Source organism: Panicum virgatum, chromosome 4N, assembly GCF_016808335.1.
Source record: "Panicum virgatum strain AP13 chromosome 4N, P.virgatum_v5, whole genome shotgun sequence".
NCBI lineage: Eukaryota > Viridiplantae > Streptophyta > Magnoliopsida > Poales > Poaceae > Panicum > Panicum virgatum.
Window position 1 is genome coordinate 7,174,941 of NC_053148.1, and position 10,469 is coordinate 7,185,409.

The following is a 10,469-nucleotide window of genomic DNA, read 5'->3' on the forward strand; positions in this document are numbered from 1 at the left end:
ATAATATAAATAGTAGAAGCACATGAAGTCTTTGCTATATGCTTCTGAAACAATGATGCAATATCTCCATTCCTCTTCATTATTCATGGAATCTATGGAAAGATGAAATATATCAGTAATCATTAATTAACCCATGTATGCTGTAATCTCCTTCCTCAATTCTTGCACTATTAATCTACATATGACATCAATTAACCCATATATTAATCTATTGGCTAGGGTTAAGAAGGAGATTTACCTTTGATTTGGTAATCGGTTAGAGGCTAGGGGCGGGCCGGCGGCAAGCACTGCAGGCTGCGGCAGCCTCTGCCCTCTAGGGGCGCTCCGACGCCGGCGGCACTGCAGGCTGTGGCAGCCAGTAGGCGGGGCAGGTGACCTGCATGCCGAGCGAGCGCCTGCGGGATGCGGCAGATCCGGCAGGCGGCCGGTGGTGGAGAGCCGTGAGCGGTGCAGCCAAGGAGAGGGGGTTGGGGTCGAGGGAGTTGGGGGTCGACCGGCGGAGGCGGCGTCGTGGAGGAGGTGAGCTGCGGAGGTGGAGCCGTCGAGGGCACCGTCAGAGGAGCCAGGTCGGGGGAGCTGTCGCCCGTCGCGTGAGGAGATAGAGAGGAAGTCGCATGAGGAGAACCGAGAGGAGATGTGGGCGGAGGTTGCAGGCCGATATGCGGTGGGCTCGGGTTGTCCGGATCTTAGGGTATGCCATGGCATACCCGACCCACCCTGCAGGTCCGCCCTTGTTTGTGGGCTGTGTCTTTAGATCTCCAGTGTCCAACAGAAGAGGAGTGTGATCAGATCCAATCTTGATCAATGAGGTTAAAGTGGATAGAGGGAATCTCTCTTCCCAGGCTATGCAGACTAGTACCCTGTCAATGTTGCTATGCTGACTAGTACCCTGTCAATGTTACCGCAAATGGGATTTTCCTTTCTGTTTGTCCAAGTAAACCGGCCCCCCTTTCTAAAAATTTCCCTCAAATCAAACTTCTCAATGAAACTATTAAAAAGGTTCATCAACGTCTGACAACTTAGTAGATGGTTTGACTTAAAACAAATCTCCATACTTATATTATGTTTGTTCCATTTGTTTATTCATGTATGGTGATTTATAATTTATTTATTTATGTATATATGGCGCCTCGTGGCACCCGTGATAGTGACAGATTTGTGATGTTCTGTTTTAGCACGTTAGGCCATCCCAACCCTCCACGGCTCCTCCTAGAATGATTTCCATAGCATTGGTTACAATGCCATTTAGAATGTTTAGCTTATGTGACACTATATTAAATGAGAGAGAAGGTAAAGAGATGAAGAAACTGGATCTCATGCAAGACCCAATTTCTACACAAGAATTTATGCTATAGACACTACCAAATTTTGCATTAGGAGAGAGTTGTTGATAAATAAACAACAAATATGATTAGTTGATAGGTTGATAGGAGAGAGAATAATTGAGTAAGTATAATTGGGTCTGTCTATGTCATACTCGGGTGATTTGGGTGGGGCTACGACACTCAAGTGACCAAAGAGAACAAATCACACGAATCAGATAAAAAGAAAAACGGAGTGAAACAAAGACTAGTCTCACCCGAGTGAGGAAGACAACCAAATCACTCGAATGTATCAAAACAACCAAAACTGAGTGATTCAGGGTACCTAAATCACTCAAAATAAGATATACATCCAAACGATGAAAAATAACATAATATAATTTGAAAAAATACAGCCTAGAAGAAAATTGAACCAAAATCCACAATTTGAATAAGTGGATCTGATCAAATAGAAGGCAGAATAAAACCACTGAAATGCCAAATGGCAAATAACAAATTCCAGATTAAACAAAATATTTCTATAGTACACAAAATAACAGAATTTTTTAGCACTGTGGTAAACCCCTCAAATGCCAAATGCCAAATGGCAGATGCCAAAATTGCAGAATAAACAAAATATTTCTATAGTACACAAAATAACAGAACTTTTGAGCACTGTAGCAAGCCCCTCAAATGCCAAATGGCAGATGTCAAAAGGCACAAAATAACAAAATTTATGAGCACTGTGGAATTATAGTAATTTATTCAAAATTTACAGCAAAACAACAACTATAACTCATAAGTATGTTAGCTGTAATTCCAATGAAAACTAGATGTAACATGTACAAGTGATAATACAAAAGTTGAAAACAAGATAACTTGCAGTTGATTATAAGTTGTTTACATACAAATTGGAAAACATAGTCATTAATAAAAATGACACCTTGCTTATATAAGAATTATAATAAAATGATTACTGTAACTACAATAACTATGTACTGTAAGTGGAGAATAGTAAGACTGAAGGTTGGCTAAGATTCAAACAAACAAAATGCATACTGTTCAAAATGACACTAGCAATAGAACATAGAGCTCGAAGAGAAATCTCATATACAGAAAAGGCAGGATTAAGTGGGAAGAATACAACAACTACAAATAAAATCACCAAACAGGAATACACCAACCCGGAATCGACATGGGCAGCTGTTGAAAATGACTGGAAAAGGAACGAAATCGAAACCAATATCCATTACCAGTGATGCAAATCAACTGGAAAGACCCTAAATAGATATGTGAATCTCCATGAGCAGCGCTGGAAATAAATCGACAAGCAAAAAAATCATCAAGGACCCGATGTTACTTTAGTCAAGAGGGGGAAGTGAACTAACCCAGACGAAGAGGGGGAGGGTTGCAGGGGTCGACGGGGGCAACTGGCGGCGAACAAAAGCACGAACGAAATCAACCGCGACGGAAGGTGATAGTGCTAGGATTAGTTCCGCGAGACAAGCAATAAAGGGTCAAAACCGAACAACAAATCGACAGCGCCTCGCCTCCATGGTTGGCACCTGCAACGACCTGATCTGCCTGCACGACGCCGGCCACGGTAGCCGCTCCGCCCTCAGGCTCACTGTTGCCAACCAGGTCACCGGCGAGGCTCTGGCGCTCCGCTGCTCCCCTTGGCGTGAGGGCTCCCGGGGTTGTAGAGTTCGAAAATAGATCAGAAAAACAGCCAAAATCAACACGGACAACAAGAGATCCAACACCAGTTGAGCAAACACATGGAGATTAGAGACTGGAATCAACTAAATCTATGGAGCAAATTGAAAAGAAAGCAGAGATCGGAAGGGACCCTAGAAGGAATCGCCTCACCTGGACGAGAGGGAAAGGGGAAAGCGAAATGTAATGAGAGGGAAATCAGGCACCGAGAATAACGGAATAAAAGAAGCGGCGCACGAACCAAAATACGAACAGTAGAGAGACCCCATAGGTCAGAGACATAACACTAAAACTGAGTGCGGGAGGGAAAGAAGAGATCAGGATGATTCCAGAAAGATATCTGACGGCCTCAAAATCGTGTGAGGAAGAGCCACGAATCACTGAGTGACACATAGCTTTACTTTTAATTATTGACCTATATGAACAAATTATACTTGAGGGATGCAGCTTCCAAACATAATGTCTTGTTTATGTGGCGGTGTAGACACTATGAGTTGGAAGTGGAACTGGTCTCAGAGTCGTCCAGCACATGAGAATAGTCCTATAATGTTGATACGTGTTCACAGAGACGTTGATGGCCAAACACAAAAAGTAAGCTGCTCACAAGTCGCGATCCGGATGCCATTTCTTTTAATATACTCCCTCCGTCCCGCAATATAAGCACTTCTAGCATTCAAAATTTTTATCAAAATGTAAGCATTCCTACATATGGGTCCCACCACGTTATCCTTCTGCCTCGCCCGCCGCCGCACTCCCAGCTCCGACACGCCCGCCCGCCGCCACCCCTTCAAGCTCCGGCCGCCGTCCCGCCCACCTCCCCTCCCGCTCCGACTGCTGCGTGGTGGCCCCGCCACGCCGCCATCCGCCCCTCCCGCTCCGGCTGCCGCGACGCGCGGCCGTCCTCCTCCTACTCCGGCCGCCGCCCGGGGCGGCCTCCCCCCTGCTTCGTCAGCCGCACGGGGGCGCCTCCTCCCCCTACTCCGGCCGCCGCGCAGCGTGGCCGTCCTCCCCCTGCTCCGTCAGCCGCGAAGAGGCGCCGCCTCCCCTGCTCCGGCAGCCGCACACTCCAGCCGCCGCGGGCCCCCCTCCTTTCCCTGCTCCAGCCGGCCGAGGCACGCCCGCCCGCGCTCCTCCCCTTCCGCCCGGCCGCTGCGCGGGGGCCTGCCGTGCTGCCCTCGTTGACAACGGCGGCGAGAGCCACTCAGCGCTGGTGTCCCCGGGAGCCGTGCCAAGGCTCATCCATTTAAGGGCAAAATCGTCATTTCCCCATCCTCCTATTTTTCCAATTTAAATCCTTGGAGTGCTTATATATCGGGACGGAGGGAGTATATAATTATTGTGACACTCCGGAACAGGGCTTAATAGGATACTCATACCAACAAGTTGCAACTTCTTTTTCGGAAGCCGGTCTCCAAAAAACTCCGAGGTTAAGCGTGCTTTGCCCGGAGAAATTTGGGGATGGGTGACCGACCGGGAAGTTCTTCCCGGGTGCGCACGAGTGAGGACAAAGTGTGCAGAAAAGACTGGTGTTGGTCTGTGAGGACAGTCTATGTCCTAAAAAGTAGCCAGATGTAAAGCCAGATGTAAGCGGGCCCGGCCTCAGGGAAGTAGGACGTTACAATTATTGAAAGAGAAAATAATCATGAAGAATACCCTCCTATGGATCCAAGAGCTTGAGCACGACAGGGAGCCCTTGCAATGGCTGCAGCGTCAGGAAGTCGGCCGGCGCGTGCACGTACTCCGGCGCCACCTCGAAAGTGACAAAGTGTGCAAAAAAGACTGGTATTGTTCTGTGAGGATAGTCTATATCCTAGAAGACCCGGCCTCGGGCAGACAGGGCATTACAATTATTGAAAGGGAAAATAATCATGAAGAATACCCTCCTATGGATCCAAGAGCTTGAGCACGACAGGGAGCCCTTGCAATGGCTGCAGCGTCAGGAAGTCGGCCGGCGCGTGCACGTACTCCGGCGCCACCTCGAAGGTGAACCGCCGCAGGATCAGCGCCAGCGTCGCCTTCGCCTCCAGCATCGCGAAGTCCTGCCCGATGCACGACCGCGGGCCTATGGAGAAGGACAGCAGCGCGTTCGGGTGCGCGGTCGCCCTGCGCACGCCGTCCCGGAACCGGAGAGGGTTGAACTCGCCCGCGTCGGCGCCCCACACCTCCTCGTCGCGGTGGAGGATGGCGAAAGGGATCAGCAGCGAGGTGCCCTTGGGCACCTTCACGCCGCAGAGGTCCGCGTCCGCCGTCGCCCGCCGCGCGGTCAGCGTCACCGGACCGTATAGTCGGAGCGTCTCGTACAGCACCATCGTCACCTGCAAAACCACGCAAGGACACGGTTGTAACGGAACACGCTTGCCGGCGGTCACCACTCACCAGCTAGCTATTGATCGGGGGAGGGGGGGGCTTACGAGCTTGAGCTGGCTGAGGGCGTCGGCGCTGATGGGCGCCTCGGCGCCGCCGCACTCCCGAAGCACCTCCTCCCTGAGCCGCTGCTGCCACTCGGGGTGGGTGCCGAGGAGGAACATGGCCCAGGTGAGGAGGTGCGAGGTGGTCTCGTGACCGGCGAAGAAGAAGGTCTTGCACTCGTCGATGATCTCGTCCATGCTCATGAGCCTCTTGCCGTCCTCGCCGGCGTTGGCCTCCAGCATGAGGCCGAGCAGGTCGCTGCCGTAGCCGCCTGTGGCCGCAGCCTCCTTGGCGGCGGCCAGGCGCTCGTCGATGACGGCCATGAGCGTGTCCCGCACCTTCCTCTCGAGCTTCCACCGGCGCATGTTGGACTTGGTCGGCGCGTACTGCATCCCGGGGACGCGCGAGGGGTTGTAGATGGAGGTGAAGGCGATGACCTGGAGCTCCCGCTGCGCCAGGAACACCTCCTTACCCTGCCGGTAGCTGCTGCCGAACGCCGTGTGCGAGATCACGTCGGCGGTGAGCTCCGCGAACTGCTCCCCTACCTCGACCGTCACCTCGCCGCCCGCCGCGGCGGCGCGCGCCTCCCACGCCCGGATCACCTCCGCCGCGCACGCCGCCATCGCCCCCGTCATCATCTTGAGCTTGTCCATGGCGAACGCCGGGTGCACCACGCGGCGGTGGCGCGCCCAGTCCTCGCCCTCGGTCAAGACAAGCCCCATGCCCAGCAGCGCCAGTATGACCGGGCCGGGGTTCACCTTGGCGTACAGCCCCGTCCTGTCGGAGAGGATCCGGTTTACCATGTCGAATTTGCCCACGCACAGCGACGGAGGCGAGCCGGACCCCAACAGGAACACCTTGCCTGAACACCACACCGCCGATGACCGCGAGAGAACCCATCAGAATTCAGAATCCCTATAGCTCTATCTGAACCGCAGAAAATCCGCGTGAACCTTGCTGGAACTGGAAGTTTTTGACATGGATGGATGCAGATCCAGGACAAGAACATCTTACCGTAGCGCGACATCCACGCGCGGTAGTGCGGCATGACCCGGGGGATGAAGTCGTGGGAGCCGCGGTCCAGCGTCTCGCCGCTCCCCGCCGCCAGCATCGCCTTGACCTCCTTGTCGTGGCCGCGGAAGGGCCGGTGCGGCAGCCCGCGGACGCCCTGCCGCGCGAACGCCCTCGCGGTGGCGTACGGCCGCCACACCAGGCGCACCAGCGCCGCCCACAGCCACGTGGCCGCCACCGCGGCGAGGGCGGCGGCGACCAGCCCGACGCCGCCTCCACCACCGCCCATGGCCATGCCGGGCGTCAGGGACATGAACGCGAGGGGCGCCGGTCTGAAACTTAATGCGGGGGATACCAAACGAGGCGGCTGCTCAGTTCCCACTGAAACCAACAACCACTCGGCCACTCCGTCCCGGGCCGGCAATGTTGACAGGGACTGATTGCGACGGGCCGATAGCTGCGAGGCGAGTTTTGCTGTGACGGGCACGGCTCTGCCGACTGCAACTTCGCATGAGATCTCGCTGGCCTTCTGCGAGATCTTGGACGACTCGGGCGCGGATCTCAATAGCAACGTTTCTCTCGAGTCGGAAGACTTTGACATGTTAGTGGTCATTTATGTCCATACTTATTTTTTCAGGCATAAGTGCATCACTCTTATGCCAGTTTCAACGAGTAGTTACCAAAATTATAAATCTAAATAACTGTTGTTTTCGCTTCTCGAGAAATTTTTTTATTAATTTTATATAAAAATATATTAATATTTATGATACATAATTAATATCATTATATAGATTTTTAATCTAGTTTTTTAACAAATTTATTTAGAGATACAAATGTTGTACGTTTTTTCTACAAATCGAGTCAAACTTGTGGCGCACACACCGACGATGACAGTTAAAAAGGGACAGAAAGAGTAGATAACTATGCTATATAAATTTTATAGTGATGAAACTTCTCTTACATACTACGAAACTCCCCTCTCCTCTCTCCTCGTAATGATCATGCCATATAAGCAAATTTGCTAATGTGACATGATATTTAATAATTATGAAACTCCCCGTGAAACTCCCACTGAGATTGACCTTAGAGAGAGCAAATATAATATCAAAATATAAACAGGCTGAATGCTGAGGTATAGATAAGATAAGAAGAACGAGAAAACGGGCTATAAGGATAATCTCAACTCATAGTGTTTATTGTTGATGTCTATGATACTACGTAAGAAAGACATCCGTTTTAGAAACTACACTCTACAACTCAATTTGCTAGTGGTCTAAAATCTCTGTCTCTGTGTACGATTTCCGCACCAAAAGGTGAATAGGCAGCGTGGCCATGTCACTGGCCTTTCCCAACCATCGAATCGGCCGGGCGCATGGCTTAGATCGTGTGGGTACCGATATTTTGCAACAAAACCTTTGAACTTTAGATAAAGCAACCCGAGGTCCGGCATACCCTCTCAAGATTTTTTTTTTTGCGAAAACTCCCTCTTCCTTTAGCGAAATCATACTGCAGTACGACCTCCTTTCTCCTGCAATTTTGCCAAAAAATTCTTATCTTTTATCTAAGTCAACCCTTAGTCTATCCTTATCGGTTTAGAGAAATTTGAAAATAAAACCTTAAATTTTCATTGAATCAACCCACCGTCCTAATTCTCTAACAGCATTTTTTTAAGAAAAATCCTCACTTTTCAATTAAATTAAACCACAACCACTTCCATTCGTTACTTCTATACAAGCAACACTATACATACAATTTGAACACTAAAACGCCTTGGGATCAAAAGTTGTTCAATATAAAACTTGATCTAAAATTTGAAAACTACGACTTTATTGTAGATCAAATTTTAAAACTCAAAACACTTTCACATTTAGTTTGCACAAGTGCTTACATACCTCCCGTGGCTCTTATATATTTTTCTATACAAAGTAATTCTGCAGCATGTCTTTGTTTCTGGAGTAGGGGTAGTCGACCCCTTCGAGCGTTCTGTAACACCCGGATACTCCGGCCATTGGCCCGGAGACTCCGGGCATGGAGTTACTACTTTCATAATTTGGTCATCTGGACCCACAACCATTTAAATAAAATATATCACACTCTCTCTCTCACTCACTCTCACTCTCTCCCGCGATCTCTCTCTCCTCCTCACTCTCTCCACGAGCTCTCCCTCTCTCTTTGGCCCTAAACTCCAAATCCTTCCCTCCCAATCCATTTCCACGGCCAAAGAAGCTCAAATCGACGTGGGGAATCATCTTCTCCAGGTATTCCACCTTGAGATGGTTTCATTTTCGAGTTTTTCTTGCAATGGAAGCCTCCTCAAGGTACCTAAGCTAGGGCTAAATGGATTGATCATTCTAGGATGTTTTAAACGATTTCTTTTGGGTCAATCATCTTCTTATGAGTCACTCTACTAGGGTCTAGGAAGGTTTGGATTTTTGTGGGTTGGTTTTGTCACAATCGAAATTTCAGTTTTTGGGGCGAAAATGCTGTCAAGCCCGGAGACTCCGGGTATAAGCCCGGAAACTCCGGGTTTTGAAGACTCCGGGCGAAACTCCGGGTATAGGCCCGGAAACTCCGGGTTTTGGGACACTCCGGGCGAAACTCCGGGTATAGGCCCGGAAACTCCGGATTTTCGGAATCCGGATACTCCGGGTATGAGTCCGGAAATTCCGGGTTTTAATAGAACTGTTGGGTGTAGAATTGGGTAAATTTGTAGTGTTTCTACTTGGGCATTTTAAGGATTGTTGTTGCATATCGTATTTGCATACATTCTCATATCATTGCATACGTGTAGACGTTGTCGCCGAGGGATCCGTATACGCAGTGGTTGCGGAGCCACAGGAGCCGCAGGGGCCAGCCCCGCAGGAGGAGGTTCGCGGGGAGTCGGCCCAAGGCCCCACTCACCCCAGTGTTGAGCAGCAGGCGCAAGGCAAGCCCCGGTGCATGTCCTATTATTTTAAATGATGATTCACTATGTATATGTTTTATCTATTACTTGTGCATTACGTATTAGGGAATTGATTGAAACCCTAGTTGCATAATCCCTAGGTTTACCTTGGGTTTACTAGTAAGTCTAGGTCGATAGCGGTGCTAGGCTGAAAGAGTCCGGTAGAAGTCGAGTGGCTTCGTGTCACTCGCGAGACACAGGAAACTTTAGAAGCCGAGTAATTGCCGGTTACTCGCGAGATACATTACTATCTTTATACTTCAGTATTGCTGGATTGGATTGTAATGGATATGGTGATATGAGACCGGGCGGGGATGATGGATAGGTATGGCAGCAGGACAGGGTTCCTGGGTGTCTTAGCCCCGTCTGTGTCGATTAAGGACCGGTGGATGTGGCAGTGCTGATCGGGGATTGAATTGTACTAACCGCATGCCGGGAGTAGGAGGTAGTCGAAACCGGTAAGCCGAGTACTGCCTTGCTTCGAAAGTACAGGAACCCGCACCCAACTCCTGGGGCGAGTCGAGTAGTCGCGGAGAATTGGGATGCATATGTTTACTTTTGGTGGTCTCACGTTGAGCTCGACTGACCATATGTCGTTGGGCTGGTTCCTGTAGTTCGAGGCGGGGAGGGGAATGGTTGGCATGTATAGTCCGACGGGGCAAATACGTGCCGTGTTGGTTAGGTCCACCTTGCAAGGTTAAATCGGATCGATTCGCCGTGTCTCGCGGATATGAGGGCCTTGATCTCTTTGTCACACCGTAGCAAATGAGATAGAATATTAGAAACATAGAAATGGATACTATTCTGAATCTTAATTGTATGCCTCAACTTGGGTGTTTAGATAGGCAAACATTAGTAAAAGTCCATCTATCAAAAATTTGTGGCTAAAACATGGAAAGTAAGGATACACCTCTAGTTGCTTTTTCTGCAAAACAAACCACCATCCAAAGGCCGTGCATGTCTAGATATGTGGGCTAAGTTATACCCACTGGTCGGGTAAGCCTTGCTGAGTATTAGAATACTCAGGGTTTGTTGCCACCATTATTATTTCAGGACCCCAGGACGTCGACTTCTGCCCCTGTTGCGTC

General features: G+C 49.8%; 1 protein-coding gene across 2 annotated transcripts; it reads right to left on the minus strand.

Moving 5' to 3' along the window:
• Positions 1-4,567: 4,567 nt before the first annotated feature.
• LOC120669885 (cytochrome P450 709B2-like) lies at positions 4,568-6,991 on the minus strand. Of its 2 annotated transcripts, XM_039949769.1 has the most exons (4): positions 6,441-6,991; positions 5,429-6,288; positions 4,994-5,332; positions 4,568-4,767 (listed from the first exon to the last, which is right to left on the minus strand). In XM_039949769.1, the coding sequence occupies exons 1-4, from the start codon at positions 6,748-6,750 to the stop codon at positions 4,675-4,677; spliced, it is 1,602 nt and encodes a 533-aa protein (XP_039805703.1). In that variant the 5' UTR covers positions 6,751-6,991; the 3' UTR covers positions 4,568-4,674. The 2 variants fall into 2 exon arrangements, with proteins under 2 accessions (XP_039805703.1, XP_039805704.1); XM_039949770.1 differs by having other exon boundaries at positions 4,568-5,332; positions 6,441-6,824.
• Between the last annotated feature and the right edge of the window lie 3,478 nt (positions 6,992-10,469).

Bases quoted from the DNA above. Each gene is read 5' to 3' on its own strand.
- LOC120669885 (XM_039949769.1), bottom strand. From the start codon at position 6,750: ATGTCCCTGACGCCCGGCATGGCCATGGGCGGTGGTGGAGGCGGCGTC. The intron at 6,289-6,440 runs GTAAGATGTTCT...TGTGGTGTTCAG, and splicing joins CGCGTGGATGTCGCGCTACG to GCAAGGTGTTCCTGTTGGGG. The intron at 5,333-5,428 runs GTAAGCCCCCCC...GTGGTTTTGCAG, and splicing joins CCCTCAGCCAGCTCAAGCTC to GTGACGATGGTGCTGTACGA.